Below are 26588 nucleotides of genomic sequence, written 5' to 3' on the forward strand. Positions count from 1 at the left end.
GTTTTAACAAACTTGACTTAATTATTTACATAGTGGCTCAGCAAGAACAGTGAGTGATCATATAGATCTTTTAGAATCTGATTTGCTGGAACTTTTCATAAGGAATCTCTAGGGTGAACTTTTAGTAGACTCTCCAGGCCAGAAGGCAAGCCACATACTTGCCATCAGACATGCCTGCAATACCTGTATATTTGGGCAGATTCTGTTTCACAAGGTTCCCAAAGTATCCTGAGATTCCTGCACCTGCCAGGAAATGACATTCTTTACTCACCTGGTGAGGCTGCTGGGAACTCTGTAAGCAAGGTATCAGGCCAATAGTTTCAAGGGGTGTTGTGGCTCCAGGTTTCATAAAGTCAACCTTAGTTCGTTAAAGCTGTCTGGTCATATGCGTCTTTCTCAAATATGACATTCCAGTCAAAGCCTTGGTAAAATAACCAGTGTTTCCAATGGTGTCCTGTTGCAAGAACAGATTCTTATTGAACTGATTGCCATGGAAGAAAGAATACTTACTGAGACCTTTTGAGCTTCAGAGGATTCAGATAGAAAAGTTGAGTGCTTTGACTTGTTTAGAAATAAATATTTTTAATTTTTCTTAGTCTGGAAGAGTAAACATTAGAGAATGAGCAATGTCTAAAATAAGAGATATAGCACCATAATCTTTTAGTTCATTTAGTCCCTTGTTACTAGTTCTGGTTTAGTTTGAATGCAGCTTTAGATAGTTCTGGAATTTCTTGCCCATTTCAGTTTTAGGATTTTCAAATATATCAAATATCTGTATTTGTCCTGAAAGTCCTTTATATGAACTCTCTTTTAAGGTGAGACTCATTTTACAAGAGAATTCAAACAACTATAAATGACAAAAGCTCAGAATGTTTATGGTTAAAGAGCTGATGAGATGAGTTTACAAATTTATTTTTTTTTAATATTTTATTTATTTAACAGAGAGAAATCACAACTAGGCAGAGAGGCAGGCAGAGAGAGAGGAGGAAGCAGGCTCTCCGCGGAGCAGAGAGCCCGACACGGGGCTTGATCCCAGGACCCTGAGATCACAACCTGAGCCAAAGGCAGTGGCTTAATCCACTGAGCCACCCAGGCGCCCCGAGTTTACAAATTTAGATGGCAAGGAAATCAGGTTATCCTGTGACACATAACACTTCAATAATTACAACATGAAGAGATGATCTATCAAAACACTAAAACTTTAGGAAATGCATAGAATCTCTAGAATAGTTATAGCATTTACCCAAATGTAACCCAAATTTTATCATTTGTTTAGCAGTACTTCCTGAGTAAGTTCGCATACCAAGGAAAAGCCTAAAGAGTTAAAAGAGATTTCATTTACAATTTAAATCTTGTCAACATTTGCTAAAATCTTACAAACTTTTAAAGCACAGGCCTCAATATAATTAGGGATGTTAAAGACCTGATATAGGTGAAATGTGGAACACAGTTTTTCAGGACAGGCAAAGAGTAAACTATTGTTTACATTTTCTTAATAGCAGATCAATTCATTTAAGATAACTTTTGTCTTCCTTTTTTTTTTAAGATTTTATTTATTTATTTGACAGAGAGATCACAAGTAGGCAAAGAGGCAGGCAGAGAGAGAGGAGGAAGCAGGTCCCTGCTGAGCAGACAGCCCTATGCGGGACTCAATCCCAGGACCCTGAGATCATGACCTGAGCCAAAGGCAGTGGCTTAACCCACTGAGCCACCCAGGCGCCCCAAGATAACTTTTGTCTTCTTGAACAGAAAGAATTTCAGTCTTAAACCAATGTGCCTTTAAAACCCATTCATTTTGAGCAGTGCTCTCGGAGGAGAAAGCTTGCGGTGGGTGGCCAGGCGGTGGTCCTACTAGTTTTCTTTGTAATTGGTGGTCCGAGGCCAGGCCTCAAGTGGGAACGGCCTCACCATGATGGACGGAAGGCCGGGCCGAGTGCCCTTACAGTTCCTGCCGGATGAGGCCCAGAGCCTCCCCCCGCCCAAGCTGACCGACCCGTGGCTCACCTACATGGGCTTCTTGGGCTACTGCTCCAGCCTACTTGATAACGCGATCCGTCGGAGGCCAGTGATGTCTGCCGGTTTACATCGCCAGCTCCTGTATGTTACTTCCTTTGTCTTTATTGGATATTATCTTTTAAAACGTCAAGACTATGTGTATGCTGTGAAGGACCATGATATGTTTGCTTATGTAAAATCACATTCAGAGGATTTTCCTGAAAAAGATAAGAGAATGTATGGCGAATTGCTTGAAGAATTCCATCCAGTGCATTCAAGTCTCCAGAATGCTTCCTTTGGTTTCACTGGACAGTTATTCCTGAGTTTTGTGGAACATGTTTCCATGATATGGGAAGTTTATGTTAATCTGTGTGTTAACACCTTATGATTAAAATGGTCATCACGAGAAAAAAACAAAACAAAACAAAAAAAATTCATTTCAATCTTAGTCTGTCCTGACCACACCTAATATTCTTTTCCTGAAGATTTCCCTTCACTTCACTACAACTTTTCTTTGCATTCAGATTGTGTCCCAAGCCATTTCTTTCCAAACACCATCTCATTTAGCAAAATTACCTTTTATCTTTAACAAAATGCATTCCCATTCCTTACCTTTCTTACGTATCTACTCTTCCACATCCAGAGTTGTTTCCCTTGTTTCCATTAGTCTTAGTTACAGTTAGAATTTTGTACTCTTAGAAACACCTTAGTCCCTAGTCAGTTAAGTATTAATTCTGAACTGTTAGAACAGAATTCTTTATGAATCAGTTAAGCACAAAACGAGTTTACTGAAAGATTTAAATATTCTTTTTTTCTTTGCTGTAAGAAGTCAAAAGCACAGACCTACATCCAGTAATTAATGACTTAGCACTTTATCCTATTTGTAATGTAAGGACCTACTTTATATATTTATTTATCCAGAGGCTTCCATTGAGGTTAAACAATAACTTTGTTGTTTAATTCTTAAACTGTCCCTGCTCCCCTTCCCCCAGGGTTTTTAAAAACAAGTCCCGGAAACCAGGTCCAGGTGTGGAGGCCATGAAAAACAAGGCTGTACCCGCCTGAGTCTAGCCCTGACAGCCATCTTGGCAAAGCAAAAGCTGGCACCTTGCACTATGAGTGGGTTAGCATAAGAATGGCCATCCTGAAGGCCAGGAAGGCATTTTACTGGGCGTCCGTAACCGGCCCACACTGCGTACCTGACTTGAGATAAGAGGAACTAGCTAAAACCTGGAAAAACAACTTAATCATATACCACCAGGGTGCTTAGGCGGTGGTGCCTAGGGACCAGATGTTAATAAAAAACAGTTAACTTGCAGAGATCCCAATCCTGCAAGACAAGAGTCTCCCTCAGTTTACAAATGTCCTAGTGATTTACAACAAAGAAGCTATCTTCTCAATAGTCCAATTTCCAGAGACAAACAGCTCAGTTCTTGAGCCTAAGGTCGCCCTCCCCACCATAAAACCGAAGGAGGCTGAGGCAGAGGGAAATGTAAATAAAGTTAAGTTTCTTCTAAACCTACATCTCACTTAACCACCAGAGTGACGCCGGGGTGGCAAAGTGGGGCACAAGATATGTATGTAGCTATGAAAAAGTGCCTTGAAAATGCTATATTAAACCCTTGGTTTTCAGAGCTCAACCCTTGTTGAAACCCGCTGTGGCGGGCAGATACTTGGACCCCAGCTAGCTGGAAATAAACCTCGCTGCATGACTTGCATCATCGAGAGTGTTCTCCGTCTCATTGAGGGGTGGTCGACTCTGTACCCTAACAGTAAGACCTAGATGTGCATGAATTTAATTCCATTTGTCATCCAAGCAAAACTTTGTAAACTTTCAGGTTACCGAAGAGTTTGAAAGCCATGTTAACAATTAACCATGAAAACTCTGAGGCAGACAATGAACCATCAGTTTAGTCATCTTTTTGATGAATGGCCCAACAGTTAACATGAGGTTATCTGACCTTCAGTAGACCTTGATAGAATAAAAGCTTCACATTTACTGCTGTAACTTCAAAGACATGTCTATCTTAGTTAAACCAATAAACTTAACTTAGTTTAAATACTGATTTATGTTCCACCTGGGTTCACCCCATTTTCAGTATTTACCTGAGACACGGGTGGGGAAATCTGGGGGGGGGGGTGTTAGGTCCAGGGGGTGCTCTTCTTGGTCTTGACAGGGAAGAGAGAAGGAGCCGTGGTGCAGGAGGCACAAGAATGGTCTAGAGGCCAGTTATGCAGGCCGCACCCAAGCTGGTGCAGAAACAGAAGGGGGAGACAGAAGAAACAAAGTGCTGCCAGAAGGCAGAGAAAGGATTCCCATTTTAGAGCTCATCAGCCCCAAGAGAGGAGCATACGTGATGTTTTCCCTCCAACAATGGGGCAGGGGTTAAGCAGTCCGTCTCTGGCTAGAGAAGACAGGGAATTTCCCTGAAACAAAGGGATATTCCTTAAAGTCTCCATCTCAAGTTAGTCTAAACTAACCCAGTTGGCTCCAGTTATAGCCATTAACAAGGGAAATGAGTGAGGGAGAAGCCCTCACATCTATTAGGAGGACAGATAAAGTCATAGTCCCTTTCCTAGGGATGGCCTGTGTATCCTCCAGCAACCGGGGTTTACCAAGAGGCCTATCTACATAATTATCATCCAGTGTCAGGAGGGAGTTTACTAGGTGACTCATTCCGGCAAACACACTCTGCAAAAGACCCTTAGGTCGGGGTCCTGGTGTAGAGCAATGAAGGCCTAGGTATCCTAGGTCCATTCGCCCTATTTCCTGCAGAGGAGATCTAACTGAAATTTCCTAGTGAGGCCATGTAGTGTTACCAGAGCTCAGTCCTTTCCTAAGTTTTGCAATCCAAATTATTTCCAGTGGGTTAAAAGGCACTCCGAGGTAGAGAGTCCTTGGAAACTGAAAAAGCCCACCGAGGCCATGCTCCCAGAAAAGTAAAGAAGGTCCATTACAAATCCCCCCGACACCTGGGTAGTGTCCCACACAGGTTCCCTTGTGCCAAAAGCGACCGGAGGCATCCCTCAACAAGACATTTCTATTGATCACGATCCTGCCTTCCCTTGGAAGGCATTCCCACCATAAAAGGCCCTGGAGGGTTGCTGGTTCCCCTACCCTCCCCCATCACATCCTAGGCTGCCGATGTGTGCCTGGCGAATGGACCAAATGACTGTGCCATGCCATGCCATGGTCTGTCCTGAAGATTGCATACTGTGTTGCTATTTTAACCCATGGAAATACCAGAAAAGTTTTTATAAGGGGAAATTAACCAATTTCATAGCTTTAAGTAGTTTGTAGAAGACACTGACAAGAAACAGTAAAGACTGAAATACATCGTGGTCCATGCAACATTCCAACACATGTGGTCCTTACAGCCAACTTCCCTAGGAAATGGTCCCTGGTTGCGTTTTAATTCAATTGGGTACTGGTTTCAGCCAACTCCTAGTGGAGGCCCTGTGGCCAGAAGTGGCTAGACCAGGGATGTGGAGGGGATCACATTAGATCAATCAGGAGGAAACGTCACACGGGAGTCAAGACTGGCAGCCATCCTGGTGACTTAGGTGGCTGTTCCATGCACAAGAGAGACAACTTTATTTAATCACAGGAATAAAGAGAGGGCATCAAGTTTCTAGGTCTTACTACCATTCCGGCCAGGGTACTTACAGCCAAAAGGGAGACGTTCTCCTCCCAGTAGAGTTGCCATGCGCTAAAGGATCACAGCATGAGCAATTGATATATGTGTTCCAATAAGACTATATACCTTGAAAAGCCCCTGAAATGAGACTAAAAGGAAGAAGAGAGAAAGTACTCACCAATTTTGCACCAAAGCTCAGAGTCCAAATGTAAAGACTCAAAGTCCCTTCATCATTGCCAAAAGATGAAGTCTTAGAATATAGATAAGGTTCAATGATGCAGACTTTGGAGCCAATAGACAGGAAAGAACACTTGAGATGTCTCTGGTGCAAAATAGTCGATTATTAAAGCACAGGGATAGGGCAGAATGGGCAGAAAGAGCTGCTGCCCCAGTGGTCCATTATATGCTTGCAAGTTGGGAGGGGCTTAGGGAATAGCATAACTCTCTATGGAATTTTGGAAGCAAAGTTTCCAGGACCTTGAGGGCCAGCTATGGTTGGGAAAACCATTATTCATTACCAACAATAAAACCTTTCCTTGAGACCCTTTAGATATCTATTGGTGTCCATATGCTTGGGAATGATTGTCAATACTATCTTGGAGATCTAGAGATAAAGTTTCCAAAGGAATTGTTAAAGTAGACTTCGAGGATCCTGGTTAGGGGTAGGGTCGATCAGACTAGTATCCTTTGCTCTTAGCAAAGCCTTAAGGTGGGGGTAGTTGAGTCCCTAGATGTATGTCACTCTGCCCGTTTTAAGGGGTTATCAGTGGCTAAGGAAATTTAATCATTTTTCTTCTGCCTCTGTTTCCCACATGACTTGTGTTCCATCTCTTGCTGTCTCTCTCTGTTAAATAAATAAAATCTTTAAAAAAAAAGAAAAAGGAATGTGTCAACATTGAAACAGCTGAGCTCCCAGATTAAAGTCATTGTACCTGTTACAAACAATTGGTAATGGGCAGTAAGGAAATTTAATTTTTTTGCCTTTGTTTCCAGCATCACTATCACAGCCTATTTCCAATGGATTTAATCAGACCTTTGCAAAACTGAACTGCATCCCCTTTTATCAGTTGTGGGTTAAAGGAAGCACAGGTCAAATGCATTGGACATGCTGTAATTGTCTCAAACACAGAATTTTCAATTTCCATTTGTAAAGTAAGAGCTATCAGTAAATCAGGAATAATCAGTATTTGTTAAGAGCATTTATTGCAAGTCATCAGGAGAGGTTAATAGGTAATCCATCAAACTCAAACAGTCCTGGGAAATTTCCTCTATGGAAAAAGGAAGATGGGCATCAGGGTTGAGACTATTATAGCAAGTAAGTGACATGAGGTACTATTAGCAAGATGATTTCACAGGAAGTTATGTGGGAAACAAAGGCAATAGAAAAAATTAAACTTCCTTACTGATGAGGGAACAGAAGGCTGGCTGAGGACAAAGCAAAAGCTGACACCCTCCAACCTTCCCCCATCCCACTCCTGGGTGGGACATATGTGATATTCTTTAGGAATCTCCCACCCATCTTTTTCTTTTTTTTTTTTTTAAAGATTCTATTTATTTATTTGACAGAAAGAGATCATAAGTAGGCAGAGAGGCAGGCAGAGAGAGAGAGAGGAGGAAGCAGGCTCCCCGCAGAGCACAGAGCCGGATGCAGGACTTGATCCCAGCACCCTGGGATCATGTCCTGAGCTGAAGGCAGAGGCTTTAACCCACTGAGCCACCCAGGTGTCCCCTGGTGTCTGGTATCTTGTAGGTCCTCTTTAGGATATGAAAGTTCTACTGAACCCTCCCTTTCCTTACTTCCCTGGGGCAGCAGCTCTTCCTGCCCACAGATCCTGTTCTCATACTTTAATAAACCACCATTTTGCACCAAAGATGTCCCAAGAATTCTTTCTTGGTCACAGTCTCCAGACCTCACCCTACCAAACCTCACCTATATCCTAGAACTTCATCATTCCTACCTACAGACTTGATGAGTTCTTGAAACAGGCATAGTCATAGGAAAACACCTGCCTGCATGTTGACACTTTGCTAAGGATCCTGTAATTGATGTAGGAAAGACTTTAGAGTTTGAAGCCAATGGTCAGGAAAGAGAAGGAAGGAAGGGAGGAAAGGAGGAAGGGAGGGAGGAAGAGGGGTAGAGAGAAAGGGAGGAAGGACTGAGCCACTGAGGCATCCCATATTGTCTGGAAATCTTGGAAAATTTGCATTTTTGGCAACTGAGGGGTTTTTTTTTTTAAGATTTTATTTATTTTATTTAACAGACAGAAATTACAAGCAGGCGGAGAGGCAGGCAGAGATAGAGAAGAGGAAGCAGGCTCCCCGCTGAGCAGAGAGCCCGATGCGGGGCTCGATCCCAAAGGCAGAGGCTTTAACCACTGAGCCACCCAGGCACCCCTGAGGGGTTTTTTTAATTTAAGATTTTATTTATTTAACAGAGAGATCACAACCAGGCAGAGAAGCAGGCAGAGGGAGAGAGAAGGAAACAGGCTCCCTGCTGAACAGAGAGCCTGATTTGGGGCTTGATCCCAGGACCCTGAGATCATGACCTGACCCGAAGGCAGAGGCTTTAACCCACTGAGCTACCTAGGCGCCCCAGGTTGTTATGTTTTTTAAGAGTAAGGAGGCTTTTTAAGGCAATCAAAATTTCACCAAAAGAAAATTATAGTCATAAAATTCAATAAATAAATGTAAAGGTTATAAACAAGATTTTAATTATGAAAGGATTAGTTTTAGGTGGGTTTTTAAATTTTTCTTTAAGTTTTTTTTTTTAAGATTATTTATTTTTTTGATGGGCAGAAATCACAAGTAGGCAGAGAGACAGGCAGAGAGAGAAGACGGGAAGCAGGCTGCCTGCAGAGCAGAGAGCCCGATGTGGGGCTCCATCCCAGGACCCTGGGATCATGACCTGAGCCGAAGGCAGAGGCTTTAACCCGCTCAGACACCCAGGCACCCATATATTTTTTCTTTTCTTTTTTTTTTTTTTGTTTTGTTTTGTTTTGTTTTTTCTTTTTCTTAAAGATTTTATTTATTTGGGAGAGAGCATGAGAAGGGGGAGGGTCAGAGGGAGAAGCAGATTCCCCCATTGAACAGCGAGCCAGATGCGGGACTTGATTCAGGGACTCCAGGATCATGAGCTGAGCTGAAAGCAGTCGCTTAACCAACTGAGCCACCCAGGATCCCCTAGGTGGGCTGTTTTTTGTTTTTTGGGTTTTTTTTTTTTAGATTTTTTTTTTTTAAGATTTTATTTATTTATTTGACAGAGAGAGATCACAAGTAGACAGAGAGGCAGGCAGAGAGAGAGAGGGGGGGAAGCAGGCTCGCTGCTGAGGAGAGAGCCCGATGCGGGACTCGATCTCAGGACCCTGAGATCATGACCTGAGCCGAAGGCAGCGGCTTAACCCACTGAGCCACCCAGGCGCCCTTTTTTTTTAGATTTTAATTAGTTATTTGTGAGAGGGAGAGAAAGAGAGAGAGAGCACAAGCAGGGCGAGAAGAAGGTAGCCAGAGAGAAGCAGACTCCCCACTGAGCAAGGATCCCGTCTCAGAGCTCCATCCCAGGATCCTGAGATCACAACATGAGCTGCAAGCAGGCAATTAACCAAGGCACTCCTCTTTTTTCTAAGATAAATAAAATCTTAAAAAAAATTTAAAACTAAAACAATTTTAAATTAAAAATTTCAAAGTTAAGGGGCACCTGGGTGGCTCAGTGGGTTAAAGCCTCTGCCTTCGGCTCAGGTCATGATCCTGGGGTCCTGGGATCGAGCCCCGCATCGGGCTCTCTGCTCAGCAGGGATCCTGCTTCCCTTCCTCTCTCTCTGCCTGCCTCTCTGCCTACTTGTGATCTCTCTCTGTCAAATAAATAATAAATAAAATCTTAAAAAAAAAAAAAATTTTCAAAGTTAAAAAACATGACATTAATAAATTACTCTTAAAACTCAACAATATTGGGGCGCCTGGTTGGCTCAGTGGGTTAAGCCGCTGCCTTCGGCTCAGGTCATGATCTCAGGGACCTGGGATTGAGCCCCGCATCGGGCTCTCTGCTCAGCAGAGAGCCTGCATCCCTCTCATTCTCTCTGCCTGCCTCTCTGCCTACTTGTGATCTCTGTCAAATAAATAAATAAAATCTTTAAAAAAAAAAAACAACAAACTCAACAATATTGAAAAAAAATCCAGATTTAAAAACGGCCAATTAGGAAAATGCAAATTAAACAAGGGGGTACTACTCACTTATTAAAATGGTTAACAGTTTTGTTTTTTATTTATTTAAAAAAAAATTTTTTTTCCCTATTTGACAGACCGATCACAGGTAAGGAGAGAGGCAGGCAGAGAGAGAGGGGGAAGCAGGCTCCCTGCTGAGCAGAGAGCCCAATGTGGGGCTGGATCCCAGGACCCTGGGATCATGACCTGAACTGAAGGCAGAGGCTTTAACCCACTGAACCACCCAGGAGCCCCTATAATAGCCTATTTATAATCACAGAAACAGAAACCAAGATACCTTTCATTAAATGAATGAACCAAGAAGATATAGTAGATGTATATGATGGAATCTGACTCAGCAATGAAGAAAAATGAGCTATCAAGCCATAGCAGTATGTACAAATCTTAAATTCATGTGGTAGTAAAATAAGTCAATACAGAAAGGCAGTATATTGTATGATTGTGTTACAGGATTTTTTCATGGTCAGTGGCAGCAGTTCTTGGTCATTCCACGTCAGAGAATGAAGAGGTAGGCCAGACAGAGTGGTGGGAAACAAAGCAAGGTTTACTGGGTGATACCAAAGTGATAGTACCTACTTCCTATGGATGGAGGGGACCTGAGACAGTTGCCACCTGAGTGTCTAAGTATAGGAGTTTTTAATGGGCTCGTTGGCAGCGATTTTAATCTGATTAACTCTCCCTTTGCTGTCATCCAATCAGGTTTTCATCATGTATATCTTTGACAGGGTAGAGGGTAGAGGGCTCCTTCCAGGGTGGTATAAAATCCTTTTAAGTGTGGTTTCATCTTGGGGTGGGGGTGGGGGGCTTGTCCTTGCCTGCCTGCCTTCCAACCAGCCTTCATTAATTACATATATACAATATTTTGGAAGAGATAAAACTATACAGAGTGTAAACATCTTGGTGGTTCCCAGAGATCTGAAATGGGGAGAAGATTGAAAGGGGAGACATTTTTGGGGGTAAAACCATTCTGTATGATTCTGTATGGTGAACACATGACTCAATGCAATTGCCAAAACCCATAAAATTTTATGGCACAGGGCACCTGGGTGGCTCAGTGGGTTAAGCCGCTGCCTTCGGCTCAGGTCATGATCTCAGGGTCCTGGGATCGAGTCCCACATCAGGCTCTCTGCTTGGCGGGGAGACTGCTTCCCTCTCTCTCTCAATCTGCCTGCCTCTCTGCCTACTTGTGATCTCTCTCTCTCTCTCTCTCTCTCTCGCTGTCAAATAAATAAATAAATAAATAATCTTTTTTTTTTTTTAAGATTTTATTTATTTATTTGACAGAGAGAGATCACAAGTAGGCAGAGAGGCAGGCAGAGAGAGAGGAGGAAGCAGGCTTCCTGCGGAGCAGAGAGCCCGATGCGGGGCTCGATCCCAGGACCCTGAGATCATGACCTGAGCCGAAGGCAGCAGCTTAATCCACTGAGCCACCCAGGCGCCCCAATAAATAATCTTTAAAAAAAAAAATTTTATGGCACAAAAGTGAGGAGCGCCTGGGTGGCTTACTTGGTTAAATGTCTAGCTCTTAGTTTGCGCTCAGGTCATTATCCTAGGTTCATAAGATGAAACCCCATGGCAGCCTCTCTTCTTAGTGACAAGCCTTCTTAAGATTGTCTCTTTCCCTCCCCCTTTGCTCCCATTCCCTCTCCATGTTTTGTGTCTCTCTTTTTCTGTCTCAAATAAATCTTTTTTTTTTTTTTAATTAACCTTATGGGGTAGCTAGGTGATGGACACTGGGGAGGGTATGTGCTGTGGTGGATGCTGTGAAGTGTGTAAGCCTGATGATTCACAGACCTGTACCCCTGGGGCAAATAATACATTATATGTTAATAAAGAAAATAAAGAAATAAAAATTTTAAAACCCTAAAACTAAAAAATTGAAAAGTAAAAAATAAAAATAAATAATATAGATTCAAAAAATTAAAACATGAAACTTATGTGCATTCACACATATACATACCAATGCAAGCAGCACAATTAGCATAAAGAAGAGCCTTGCAAGAAACTCAGAATACCACAAAAGAATCTAACTATATTGGAAAAGTATGAAACAACCTCAGTGAGATGAGATGAGGGAAGGCTGACCTAAGTAACTTTGGAAATGAATGGGGTTTATAAAAGCAAAGGGAAAAGGAACAGCTTAGAAACACTACACTATAGTTGATAAACTTATTTCCTGGGAATAAGGATTATCAAGTTTAAAATCACTATACTTGTATGCTAAAATTGAACAATTAAGCAAATAAGTGGTGAATATTCAGGTCCTCACTAATCAAGTAAGAGATCACTGATAAGCAAAGGGAGGAATGTTTAATGATTCACATGATAATGGACTAGAGTTGTGGACATGGTAATGAATCCAAGTTTTGCTTAATTTAAAACTATCTTAATAGGGGCACCTGGGTGGCTCAGTGGGTTAAGCCTCTGCCTTTGGCTCAGGTCATGATCTCAGGGTCCTGGGATCGGGCCCCCCACATCGGGCTCTCTGCTCAGCCGGGAGCCTGCTTCTCCCTCCCTCTCTGTCTATTTGTGATCGATCTCTCTCTCTCTCTCTGTCAAATAAATAAATAAAATCTTTAAAATTAAATAAATAAATTATCTTAATAGAGATAACATATAAAGAATACTAACAGATATGTGTGTAACACAATTTAATTTTCATATATATATATTTCTATTAGCTGAGAAGGACTAAAAAAAAAATATCCTCATAGTAACAAGCACATGAAGTGCCTGGATCTTGATTTCTTGGTGCTTCTTAAAGAGTTTTGAGGTTTTTAAAAATTTTTTTGAAGTAATCTCTACACCCAAAATGGGGCTCAAAATTCCAACCCAAAATCAAGAGTCACGTGTTGCTGAGCCAGCCAGATGTTCCTGGGTCTTGGTTCCTTTTCCTTTTCTTTCTTTCTTTATTTTCTTTTTAAGATTTTACTTGACAGAGAGAGAGCATAAGCAGGCAGAGGCAGGCAGAGGGATGGAGAGAAGCAGTCTCCCTGCTGAGCAGAGAGCCAGATGCAGGGCACAATCCTAGGATCCTGGGATCATGACCTGACCCAAAGGTAGAGAGCTTAACGACGGAGCCACCCAGGCACAACCCCCATCTTTTTTTTTTTTTTTTCCAAGATCTTATTTATTCATTTGAGAGAGACAGACTATGACCATGAGCACAAGCAGGGGCAAGAGGCAGAGGGAGAGGGAGAAGCAGGCTCCCTGTGGAGCAAAGGAATGGATATGACTCTCTAACCCAGGACCTTGGGATCCATGAGTTAAGCTGAAGGCAGATGTTTAAAAGACTGAGCCACCCAGGCATCCCACCTAGTTACTATTTCTTAAACACACAAGGCACATTCCTGCCTTAGAATTCTTCGTTTTCCCCAATTTCTATATAGATATCATATCACCTCCAAATCTGTGCTAAATTTCTATCTATGCAAATAGGCTTATGTGCCCACTTTATTGAAATTGTAATCTGCTCATTTCCCCCATATTTCAAATTCTCTCATATACTAGTCCAGTTTTCTTTCTTAATTTTATTTTTTAAAGTAAGCTCTACACCCAACGTAGGACTCAGATTCATAGCCCTGAAATCAAAAATTGCATCATCTATGGATTGAGTCAGCAAAGGGCCCTCCATTTTTTTCTTTGTTATAGAATTTATCAATTTCTTACAGGTATATTATACATCATTAATTTTTCATTTGTAAGATCCTCTAGATCTCCTTTTATTCCTTTTATTCCTTGATACACCAAGAGAACTTTGAACTTTGAACAGGTCCTGGCACAAATATTAGTTCAAGAAATATTTTATTTATTTATTTAAGATTTTTTATTTACTTACTTGACACAGAGAGCACAAGCAGAGGGAGCAGCACGCAGATGGAGAAGCAGGGAGCCTGACACAGGCTCCATCCCAGGACTCTGGAAACATGACTGAAGCTGAAGGCAGATGCTTAACTAGTGAGATCTCTAGGTGCCTCTTAGGACAAATGCACCGATGAACAAATTAATCCCAAAGGCAAAAGTGAATGAAAGTTAGCTTAAATGCTAAATTCTACTATGAAAATGTTTACTTAATAAGGAAGAATTTTAATTCTACTTAGGTGATTTTATGTGGACAATGATATCTCAAAGGAAAATGCTCTAATACTAGGAAGCTAACAACTACATGATGAACATAAATGAACATAAAGATAAAAGAGAAAGAAACCATTCAGTAGGGTGCCTGGGTGGCTCAGTGGGTTAAGCCGCTGCCTTCGGCTCAGGTCATGATCTCAGGGTCCTGGGATCGAGTCCCACATCGGGCTCTCTGCTCAGCAGGGAGCCTGCTTCCCTCTCTCTCTCTGCCTGCCTCTCTATCTACTTGTGATCTCTCTCTGTCAAATAAATAAATAAATAAATAAATCTTTAAAAAAAAGAAACCATTCAGTAGAAGGAGAAAACCAAAAAATGCTTGTTCCCACTCACTATTTCTTTTCCTTTTCTTTTCTTTTTTGTAATTTTTTTTTTAGATTTTATTTTATTTTATTTATTTGGCAGAGAGAGAGATCACAAGTAGGCAGAGAGGCAGGCAGAGGGAGGAGGAAGCAGGCTCCCTGTGGAGCAGAGAGCCTGACGCGGGGCTCGATCTCAAGACCCTGAGATCATGACCTGAGCCGAAGGCAGTGGCTTAATCCACTGAGCCACCCAAGCGCCCCTCTTTTTTGTAATTTTTTTAAGATTTTTATTTATTTAATAGAGAGAGAGACACAGTGAGAGAGGGAACGCAAACAGGGGGAGTGGGGGAGGGGGAAGCAGACTCCCCGCTGAGCAGAGAGCCCAGTGCAGGGCTCAACCCAGGACCCTGGGATCATGACCCCAGCTGAAGGCAGAGGCTTTAACTCACTGAGCCACCCAGGCCCCCAATTATGGAGACTCTTATCCATTGTTTGTTAGGCTGTCATAACACTTTCCTCTATGATACAGAGAGCAAAGGTAAAAGAAAAAAAAACCTGAACTTCCTTATAACTTACAGCCCATTGACAAGTACTTTGGATAGGCAGATAAGCCTTTGCTAAAGGCTTAGCTTAGCATTAGTCCAATCCCCAGAATCCTGTATATCTCCTTCAATATTTAAAAATGGCTTTGGGGAGTGCCCAGCACTCCTGCTCCGCAGGAAGACTGCTTCTCCCCTCTCTCTGCTGGTCTCTCTGCCTGCTTGTGATCTCTGTCAGTGGAATAAATGAATAAAATCTTAAAAAAAAAAAAAAGAAATGGAAAGGAAAATAAAAAGGAGATCGTCCTTAATACAATTGAAAGAAATAAGAGACTGTTGGGTCCCCCCAAAAATGGATACCCCAATAATGGGTCCATGATTAAAGGAGTGAGACTGATACAAAGTGAAAATCAAGCAAAGCTTTATTTCACGCCAAGCATCAAGAATCAAACCAACCGTCAGGCTAGTCACCTGACGTCAGGGCCACCCCTTACAGCAAGAGCAACCCCTCCTTGTTTTCCAGACTAACTTTTAGAGAGCAAAGGCCATGTGGATGGGCCTGGCCATGCACAGGTGACCAATGAGATTGTAACACAGAGAAAGCTGCACAGTCAAGCTAGGTCACACATAAGTGACCAACTGAATTACAATTTACCCTAGTAGACATTTGAACCAGCCTATCATCTTGGTCAGAATTGGTGCCCAAGGGGCGCCTGGGTGGCTCAGTGGTTTAGGCCACTGCCTTTGGCTCGGGTCATGATCTCAGGGTCCTGGGATCGAGTCCCGCGTCGGGCTCTCTGCTCGGCAGGGAGCCTGCTTCCCTCTCACTCTCTCTGCTTGCCTCTCTGCCTACTTGTGATCTCTCTCTGTCAAGTAAATAAATAAAATCTTTAAAAAAAAAAAAAAGAATTGGTGCCCAAACTCTTGGTAGCGAGGGAGACAGTGTGTGCCCCCACTGATTGAATACCTCCACCTGGCCCAACCCACCCTTGTATTTGGACTTTATTACCTGGGACTGGTTTCTGGGACTTGTTTTTAAGTAAGTTCCCCTTGAGTCCATTTAAGTTTCACAACAAAATGGCAGTTCAACCAGGGTGGGGCTGCTTTGGCTAAATAGTCCCTTACAGTCATAGTATAAGTAAAGAATAAATCCATAGATTTTTAAAATCTATAAATATTGGATATTGAAAAACACATTCAATAGGGGTCCCTAGGTGGCTCAGTCATTAAGCATCTGCTTTCAGCTCAGGTCATGATCCCAGGACTGTGGGATCAACCTCCATATCAGGCTCCCTCCTTGGCAGGGAGCCTGCTTCTCCCTCTCTCACTCCCCTTGCTTGTGTTCCCTCTCTTGCTCTGTCTCTCTCCGTGAAATAAATAAATAAAATCTAAACACACACACGCATTCAATAAGGAAAGTGAGAAGATTCTCTCTAAAAGTTGATTTTAAAAGATCTGCAATTAAAAACATAAGTGTCAGGGCAGCTGGGTGGTCGCTCAGTCAGTTATATATCTGCATCTGGCTCAGGTCATGATCTCAGGGTCCTGGGATCGAGCCCCACATTGGGCTCTCTGCTCAGCAGGGAGCCTGCTTCCCTCTCTCTCTCTGCCTGCCTCTCTGCCTACTTGTGATCTCTCTCTCTCTGTCAAATAAATAAATAAAATCCTTTTAAAAAATAAATAAATAAAACTTATGGGAGGGGGGTTGGGAGGGGGAGTGGGGTTATGGACATTGGGGAGGGTATGTGCTATGGTGGATGCTGTGAAGTGTGTAAACGTGATGATTCACAGACCTGTACCCCTGGGGATAAAAATACATTATATGTTTATAAAAAAAAAACTTAAAAAACAAATAAACAAACAACAGGGCACCTGGGTAACAGTCGTTAAGGGGCTGCCTTCAGTTCAGGTCATCATCCTAGGGTTCTGGGATTGAGCCCCGCATCGGGCTCCCTGCTCAGTGGAGAGCCTGCTTTCCCCTCTCGCTCTGTCTGCCACTTGTCTTGCTCATGCTTTCTCCCTCTTTCTCTCTGTCAAATAAATAAATAAAATATTAAAATCTTTAAAAATAAATAAATAAATCAATTAATTAAATAATTTAAATAAATAAAGGACCTAAAATTGAGATAATCTTTGATTAGATGGCAATTATCCTTATAAAGGACAAAGGGAAAGAACTCTTCCAATATATTGACTTTTGAGTTTGTGGCCTAGCTTCCAGAACTATGAGAAAATAAATTTCTGTTGTTTTAAGCCACCGAAGTTCAGATAACCCACTATAACAGCCTTAGGAAACTAATGCAGTTGTTTATCAACAGAAATCTATCAATGGGGCGCTTGGGTGGCTCAGTGGGTTGGAGCCTCTGCCTTCCACTCAGGTTGTGATCCCAGGGACCTGGGATTGAGTCCCGCATCTGGCTCTCTGTCAGCGGGGAGCCTGCTTCTGCCTCTCTGCCTGCTTCTGATCTCTCTCTGTGTGAAATAAATAAATAAAATCTTAAAAGAAAATCTATCAATAAAACTTAACAAATATACATTGTAAAGCATAAAGCAATATAATTACCCATATATAATTATAGATATAGAATATATTTGACTAAATTTCAGGTATATTCATGATAAAAAACTCTTCTTAAACTAAAAATAGAAGTGACTTATCTTGTCATTATGATGGGATCTATGAAAAACTACCACAAACAATCTATTTAACAAAACAAAACTGAACTAAAAAATCTTTTCATCTTCAAAAATTAAACAAAGACATTCATGTACCTCCTTCATTCAACAACATGTTGGAGGTCTAGTCTGTCCAGAAAAAGGAGAAATAAAACTTGAAACAAAAGCCAAGTTTTTAGTGTCAGATAACATGAGCATCTACTCAGAAAGTTCAAAATAATCCATACAAGGAATTACGGGGGTTAATAAACCACTTAAGAAACTCCCTAATACAAAACTAAGAGAAAAAAAAAAAAACAATTGCCAGGGTGCCAGGGTGGCTCAGTCAGTTAAGTACCTGCGTTCAGCTCAGGTCATGACCCCAGGTTCTTGGGACTGAGTTCCATGTTGGTCTCCCTGCTCAATAGGAATCCTGCTTCTCCTTCCCCCACTCCCGCTGCTTGTGTTCTCTCTCTCGCTCTCTTTGTCAAATAAATAAAATCTTTAAAAAAGAGAGAGAGAGCCCGAATCAGGCTCATATCCAGGTCCTTGAGATCACGACCTAAGCCAAAGGTAGACGCTTAACTAACTGAGCCACCCAGTGCCCCAAAATCATAAAACTCTTGATCTCTTTATAAATTCAAGCACTATGGTGGGTGTATTACTTAAAAAATAAAATGTAAATTTAAATTTTTAAAATTTTTATTTATTTATTTTAGACAGAGAAAGAGGTGGAGAAAACACATGAGCAGCATTAGGGGCAGAGGGAGAGAACTTTCAAGCATGCTCCCACTAAGCAGGGAGCCTAATGTGGGGCTCCATCTAAGGATCCTGAGATTGTGACCTGAGCAGAAATCAAGAGTTGGGATGCTTAATTGATTGAGCCACCCAGGTACCCCAAAAATAAATTTAAAAAAATCTTTTGAGACTTGAAGTTGACACTATTAATAATAATTATGCTAAAACAATAAGAGTAGGGACACCTGGGTGGCTCAGTGGGTTAAGCCACTGCCTTCGGCTCAGGTCATGATCTCAGAGTCCTGGGATCAAGTCTGTCCTTGCTCGTCAGGGAACCTTTTCTCTCGCCACCTCTGCCTGCCACTCTACCTGCTTGTGCATGTGCTCGCGCTCTCTCTCTCTGACAAATAAGTAAATAAAATAAAATAAAATAAAAACAATAAGAGTAAACTAGAGTTGTTAGAGTTTCGATATATCATCATTCTACAAAATTCAACACATTTTCAATTGAAATCCCAACAAAAGATGCATTGAATTTGTACAATCTGATTCTTAAATATACATGAAATAAGAAAAGGCTAAGAACAGTACAATTTTGGGGGTGCCTGGGTGGCTCAGTTGTTAAGCATCTGCCTTCAGCTCAGGTCATGATCCCAAGATTCTGGGATCAAGCCCCACATCAGGCTCCCTTCTCAGCTTGGAGTCTGCTTCTCCCTCTCCCATTCCTCCTGCTTGTGTTCCCTCTCTTGGTGTGTCTCTCTTGTCAAATAAATAAATACAATCTTTTTAAAAAAGAGAGGAGTACATTTTTTTTTATTTTTTTAAGGATTATTTATTTATTTATTTGACAGATGGAGGTCATAAGTAGGCAGAGAGGCAGGCAGAGACAGAGAGAGAGAGAAGCAGGCTCCCCGCTGAGCAGAGAGCCGGATGTGGGGCTCGATCCCAGCACCCTGAGATCATGATCTGAGCTGAAGGCAGAGGCTTTAACCCACTGAGTCACCCAGGCGCCCCGAGAGGAGTACAATTTTTAATCATAAGAAAAGGAGATCTTAACAGGTAGGAAGACCTTTCTTGAGGTAATGGTAATTAGGAGAGTAGCATTCACTCAGGATAAGATAAATGATTAAGAGAACTGGCTGGTTTAGTCAGTAGAGTTTGTGAGTCTTGATATCCCCGTGATGAGTTAAGCCCCATGTTGGGAGTAGAATTTACTTTAAAAAAGAAAGAAAGGATAAATGATTAGTAGACCAAAGTAGGGATCCCATAAACAGAATTAGTATAAATAAAAATAGGTTGTAAATCAGTAGATATTCTTCACAAAATAACGAATATCATACTCCTATCAAATTTCTTGCACAAAAATATCTTCTGTGTGTGTGTGTATTTAAATATTTATTTATTTCTTTATGTGAGAGATAGAATACCAGTAGGAGGAAAGGCAGAGGTAGAGGAAGAAGGAGAAGCAGACTTCCTGATGAGTAGTGAGCTGGATGTGGGGCTTCATTCTAGAATCTAGAGATCATGACCTGAGCCAAAAGCAGATGGTTAACCAACCGAGCCTCCCAGTCACCAGCTCCACAGTCATCCCCCCACCCCCCATCCCAGTATATTTTTAAAAATCTAAATGAAAAGCAAAACAAGTTTTTAGAATAAGTAAGTTTTGGAGAATATCTTTATTGTCTTCAGGTGGAGAAGAATTTTTCCCCTCATAAACCATTTAATTTCTTCTATAAGATAAAATACAGACCATGAAGAAAAACATTAATAAAATTAACTACTGGGAAAGCTCAAAGATGGCAATGTAGGACAGTTCTGAACTCACTTCCTCTATTGACACCCCAAATCTACATTTACATATAGTGCAGTTCTTCATGGAAAGATCCCATAAAGAACAGCAAAGGATGGGACTCAGTTATGTGTCCTGGGATCAAGTCACTGCTTCTCCCTTTCCCTCTGCTTCTCCTTTTCCTCCTGCTTGTATACTTGCTGTCTTTCTTCTTCCCTCAAATAAATAAATAAAATCTTAAAAGAAAAAAAAAAAAACCAGCAAAGAAGATGGAGATATGGTAACAAAGGGAACTTCCCTAGCACCAATGCTGTAAAGTACATTGGGAGAGGATAGTATTAAGAGACTGTGTCAGGGGCGCCTGGGTGGCTCAGTGCGTTGAAGCCTCTGCCTTCGGCTTGGGTCATGATCTCGAGGTCCTGAGATCGAGTCCCATTTGGGCTCTCTGCTCGGCGGGGAGCCTACTTCCTCCTTTCTCTCTCTGCCTGCCTCTCTGCCTACTTGTGATCTCTGTCTGTCAAATAAATAAATACAATATTAAAAAAAGAGAGAGAGAAAGAGACTGTGAGCAGATTTGTCTGCATTAGGGCTCAGAAAAAAAGCTGTGGAGTAAAAAGGCAGATACCCAACAAAGAAATCACACCTAAAACCCTGCCAAATGACAGGGGAGCTGCTGAAACTGTCTCTAAGTCATAGGAGTTGGGGATACAACTCCATTTCACATTGATAGCATGGATGGAAACAGTCCAGGCGTCCTAGTCTGCATACTACCTCAGTGAGCTGAGGCTTCTGGCCTCTCCTGGCTTGCATTAGCCCTAGTCATCTGATCAAGGTATCCCTAATGGAGCCCAAACTTGATCAAGGCTCACTAATAGCTCAAATCATATCATCAAACTGACACAAATTCAAAGCACAGGCCACTTCCGGCCTACATTGCTTTGATGACTCATTGGCGCTCCCCCAAGGAAGTGTCCCTGAATCCCCCCAAGGGGGGTTGATATGCCCTAGCCACCCAGCCAGCTTACTCCTTGTGCAGAGTGCCCTGAAATATTCTAGCTTGCATCAATTTCAGCTACAGCTAACCCTGCTAAGATATCCTATCAAATTGATAGAAACAACTCGGAAAGTCGATCCAAATGAAGATACTGAGGAATATACTCCAAATGAAGAAACAAGACAAACCCTGGGTAAAGATCAAATGAAATGGAAATAAGAAACCTACCTGATGGGCACCTGGGTGTCTCAGTGGGTTAAAGCCTCTGCCTTTAGCTCGGTCGTGATCCTGGGGTCCTGGGATCGAGTCCCGCATCGGGCTCTCTGCTCAGCAGGGAGCCTACATCCCCCTCTCTCTCTCTGTGCCTGCCTCTCTGCCTAATTGTGATCTCTGCGTGTCAAAGAAATAAAATCTTTTTTATTTATTTGACAGACAGAGATCACAGGTAGGCAGAGAGGCAGCCAGAGAGAGAGGAAGAGAAGCAGGCTCCCTGCTGAGCAGAGAGCCCGATGCGGGACTCGATCCCAGGACCCTGAGATCATGACCTGAGCTGAAGGCAGCGGCTTAACCCACTGAGCCATCAGGCGCCCCAAAGAAATAAAATCTTAAAAAAAAAAAACAAAACACCTATCTGATAAGACTAGAGGTCAAAATAATGGTCATAAAGATGCTCACTAGGCTGGGGATGCCTAAGGGCTCAGTTCAAGTGTATGACTCTTGGTTTCAGCTCAGGTCATAATCTCAGCGTTGTGGAATCAAGCTCTGCCTGGGGCTCTGTGATCATGAGGTCTACTTATCCCTCTCTATCCCTGCCCTTACATGCATCCTTTTTGTCTCTTTCTCACACAAATAAATAAACATAATATTTTTTAAAAAGAAGAAATAGAAAATATTAAAAAGAATCAATCAGAGCTGAAGAATACAATAACTGAAATGAAAAATACTCTACAGGGGTGAACAGTAGACTAGAGGATGCAGAAGAACATATTAGTTATCTAAAAGCTACAGTGATAGAATGCACCCATGCTGAATAGGAAAACATATATAAATAAGGACAGGTTGAGGCACCTGCATGGCTCAGTTGGTTGAGCAATCCAACTCCTGGTTTCAGCTCAGGTGTTGTTTTGATTTCATGAGTCACAGGATCAAGCCACACACCAGCCTCCACACTCACCAAGGAGTTGGTTTGAAATTTCTTCCTCTGCCTCTCTGCCCACATGCTCTCTCTATTGTATAATTAAATAAAAAGTCCTTTTTTTTTTTTTTAAGATTTTGTTCATTTATCCGACAGACAGAGCTCACAAGTAGGCAGAGAGGCAGGCAGAGAGAGAGGAGGAAGAAGGCTCCCCTTGGAGCAGAGAGCCCGATGTGGGGCTCGATCCCAGGACCCTGGGATCATGACCTGAGTCGAAGGCAGAGGCTTAACCCACTGAGCCACCCAGGCACCCCGGAAGGGGACTTTTTAAAGTGAAAAAGAAAAGGTCTTAATTGGCAGTAAGAACATTACGAAATGAAAAAATTTCATTAAGTAAAAGCAAACATACAGTAAAGGTAGTAGGACAAACACTTATAAAGCTAGTATGAAGATTACAAGACAAAAGTATTTTTTTAAAGATTTTATTTATTTATTTGAGAGAGAGAGAGAGAGCGAGCACAGAGGGGGAGTGAGATGGAGAAGCAGACTCCACAGTGAGCAGAGAGCCTGATGTAGAACTTGATCCTAGACACTGAGATCATGACTGAGCTGAACTCAGACGCTTAATTGACAGAGCCACCCAGATTCCCCTACATGACAAAAGTATTAAAATCAATTTGTATAAAGATTATTTAAGTGAATGAAAAAAGATATAAAATATGATAACATATACAGCAAATGTGAGGTAAAAATGGACTTGTTGTAGAATGTGTTCAAACTCACTGATCATCACCTAACATAGACTATTATGTATGAGCCTCATGGTAACCACAAACCACAAACTGAAGTTAAAAAAGAAAGAGGAAAAAGAGTCAAGCATAATGCTAAAAAGTAATTAAAAGGAAAGAGAACAAAAGAAGAAAGGAACAGAAAAGAACTGCAAAACAACCAGAACACAATTAATGAAATTGCAAAAGTACATACTTATCAATAATTACTTTGTGTAAATGCTCTAAATCCTCAAATCAAAATACACAGTGGTACAGTGGTGACAGAATACACTTTATATATATATATATTTTTTATTTTATTTTATATCTATTTATTTTATATCTATTATATATCTAATATATATATGATTAATAAAATCTTTTTTTTTAAGATTTTATTTATTTATTTGACAGAGAGAGACCACAAGTAGGCAGAGAGGCAGGCAGAGAGAGTGAGAGGGAAGCAGGCTCCCCGCTGAGCAGAGAGCCCGATGCGGGACTCGATCCCAGGACCCCGAGATCATGACCTGAGCCGAAGGCAGCGGCCTAAACCACTGAGCCACCCAGGCGCCCCTGATTAATAAAATCTTAAATGAGGTGCCTGGGTGGCTCAGTCATTAAGCATCTGCCTTCAGCTCAGGTCATGACCCCAGGGTCCTGGGATCAAGTCCCACATTGGGCTCTCTGCTCAGAGGAGAGCTGCTTCTCCCTCTGCCTGCTGCTACCCCTGCTCATGTTGTCTTTCTCACTGTGTCTCTATCAAAAAAAATAAATGAAATAATTTTAAAAGTTTTTATTTATTTATTTGTCAGAGAGAGACAGAGAAAGAAAGTTTGCAGAGAAAGCTCAAGCAAGGGAAGTGTTAGGCATGGGGAGAAGCAGACTCCCTGCTGAGCAGGGGAGCCCCATACAGGACTTGATCCCAGAATCCTGGGATCATGACCTGAGCTAAAGGCAGATAGTTAACTGACTGAACCATCCAGGTGCCCCAGGAATGGACTTTTTATTTAAAAAGACCCAACTGTATATATGGGGCAACAAGAGACTCTCTTTAATAAAGACACATACAGACTGAAGGTGAAGTGATGGAAGAGAGTCTATGCAAACACAAGGAAAAAAAAAGAGAGAGAAAAAGAAAAAAGAAAATTTCAGGGTAGCAATACTTATATCAGAAAAAATAAACTTTAAAACATAGATACATTTTTCTGATATGAGTATTGCTACCTTGGAATTTGTTTCTTGGGGGTCTGCTTCTTCCTCTGCATCCTGATCCCCCTGCTTGTGCTTTTTCTCTCCCAAATAAATAAATAAAATCTTGGAAAAAACAAAAGTAAAGAAAGAAGAGATAATATCTGTTCCCTCAAACTATTCCAAAAAATAGAAGAGAAAGAAAAGCTTCCAAAAGCATTCTACAAGTGCTGCATTACTTTAATACCACAACCAAAAACATCACATAAAAAAGAAAACTATAGGGGGGCCTGGGTGGCTCAGTGGGTTAAAACCTCTGCCTTCGGCTCAGGTCATGATCCCAGAGTCCTGGGATCGAGCCCCGCATCAGGCTCTCTGCTCAGCAGGGAGCCTGCTTCCTCCTCTCTCTCTGCCTGCCTCTCTGCCTGCCCCTCTGCCTACTTGTGATCTCTGTCTGTCAAATAAATAAATAAAATCTTAAAAAAAAAAACTATAGGTCAATATCTCTGATGAATACAGATGTAAAAATCCTCAACAAAATTTTAGCAAACTACATTTAATAATACATTAAAAGGATCATTCATCATAAGAAATAAGATTTTTTTCAGGGCTACAAGGATGTTTCAATATCTGCAGATTAATCAAGGTGATATCCCACATTAATAAAATAAAGAATAAAAATCCTATGATCATGGGAGCCTGGATGGCTTTGTCCTTAAGCCTCTGCCTCCACGTTGGGTCTTGATCCCAGGGTCCTAGGATTGAGCCCCTCATTGGGCTCGCTGCTTATTGGGGAATCTGCTTCTCTGTCTACCTCTGCTGTTCTCCCTGGGCTCATGCTCTGTCTCTTTCTCTCTGTCAAATAAATAAAAACAGTGAAGATAACAAATAGGAAAGGTGAGAAATGAAGATAAACCTTTGTTGCTGAAATGATTATGGGATCATTCTAGATGATACAAGCTATGTATTTTATGACACAGAAAAGAATTTGTCAATGGAGGGACACCGGGGTGGCTCAGTCGCTTGAGTGTCTGCCTTCTGCTCCAGTCATGATCCCAGGGTTCTGGGGTCTAGTTCCACTTTGGGATCCTTGCTCAGTGGGGAGTCTGTTTCCCCCTCTGCATGCCTCTCTCCCTGCAAGGCTTGCTCTCTCTGAAAAAAAAAAAAAAAAAAAAAAGAATAAAAATAACAATATTTAAATAATTTGTCAGGAAGCCTGGGTGGCTCAGTGGGCTAAAGCCTCTGCCTTCGGCTCAGGTCATGGTCCCAGGGTCCTAGGATCCAGCCCTGTGTCAGGGCTCTCTGCTCAGCAGGGCGCCTGCTTCCTCCTCTCTCTGCCTACTTGTAATCTCTGTCTGTCAAATGAATAAATAAGTAAAATCTTAAAAAAAATAAAATGTGTTTGCTATTAATCTTTTTTTTTAATATTTTATTTATTTGACAGAGAGAAATCACAACTAGGCAGAGAAGCAGGCAGAGAGGAGGAGGAAGCAGGCTCCCTGCGGAGAAGAGATCCAGATGTGGGGCTCGATCCCAGGACCCTGGGATCATGACCTGAGCGGAAGGCAGAGGCTTTAACCCACTGAGCCACCCAGGCGCCCCGCTATTAATCTTTAGAAACATTTAAAATAAAAAAAATTATCTGATATTCCTGATTTTGAGTCTCATAAGCCATGGCCAACAGACTGATGTGGATATAATATTTGACCTTCAAATTTAGAGGGGAAAAAACCTGGCATAGGAGAGAATTGCTATGAGACAAAAAACAAGCAACTCTCTGGTGAGGCCTCTTTCTTAGAATGATTCATCAATGGGCTATTTCTGTGCCTCAAAATATAGTACTGTCTGGTTCTATAGCAGACAGTAGTTAAGAAGTTGACTCCTAAAGTTGTGATTATTAGAAAGTTTGCAGTGGCCCATCCGGGGGGACTCTGTCAGTTAACTATCTGCCTTCAGCTCAGGTCATGATCTCAGTGGGCTGACATTCAACCCCTCATTGGGCTCCCTGCTCAATGGGGAGTCCGCTTCTCCCTCTCTCTCTGACATTCCTGCTCATGCTTTCTCTCTCACTCACTCACTTTCTCAGATAAGAAAAATCTTTTTTAAAAAGGAAGAAAGTTTGGAGGGTAATCAGAGGTTGGTAGAGGGACATCTGTGCATCTGTTCCATCCAAACACTACTGAAGCAAAAGGCAGATCCAGAGGACTGTTTGGCACCTTTGGCACCTTTACCTGACCCTACCCTACTTCTTCTATCCTGCCATCCCCTGCCAAGGGATTCAGTTCTATTTGCAAAAATATAAGGAAGAGAACTCTCTGAGTTTGCTAAATTTGTGCCATTCTGCCTAAATTCATTAATTAATGCCTTAAGGAAAAGAATATGAATGAATATGGGGCCCCTGGGTGGCTCAGTTGATTCAGCATCTGCCTTAGGCTCAGGTTATGATCTCTGGGTCTTGGGATCAAGCCCCAAATAAGCCTTCCTGCTCAGTAGGGG

The 26588-nt window shown here is 41.8% G+C and overlaps 1 protein-coding gene across 1 annotated transcript; it reads left to right on the forward strand.

Moving 5' to 3' along the window:
• The first annotated feature begins 1855 nt into the window (after positions 1-1855).
• Positions 1856-2389, forward strand: LOC123935874 (NADH dehydrogenase [ubiquinone] 1 subunit C2-like). Its single transcript, XM_045996716.1, has one exon. The coding sequence runs from the start codon at positions 1910-1912 to the stop codon at positions 2381-2383; it is 474 nt and encodes a 157-aa protein (XP_045852672.1). The 5' UTR covers positions 1856-1909; the 3' UTR covers positions 2384-2389.
• Positions 2390-26588: the final 24199 nt, after the last annotated feature.

Source organism: Meles meles, chromosome Y (genome assembly GCF_922984935.1).
Source record: "Meles meles chromosome Y, mMelMel3.1 paternal haplotype, whole genome shotgun sequence".
NCBI classification, from domain to species: Eukaryota; Metazoa; Chordata; class Mammalia; order Carnivora; family Mustelidae; genus Meles; species Meles meles.

Coding starts and splice junctions, on each gene's coding strand:
- LOC123935874 (XM_045996716.1), top strand. CDS start 1,910: ATGATGGACGGAAGGCCGGGCCGAGTGCCCTTACAGTTCCTGCCGGAT.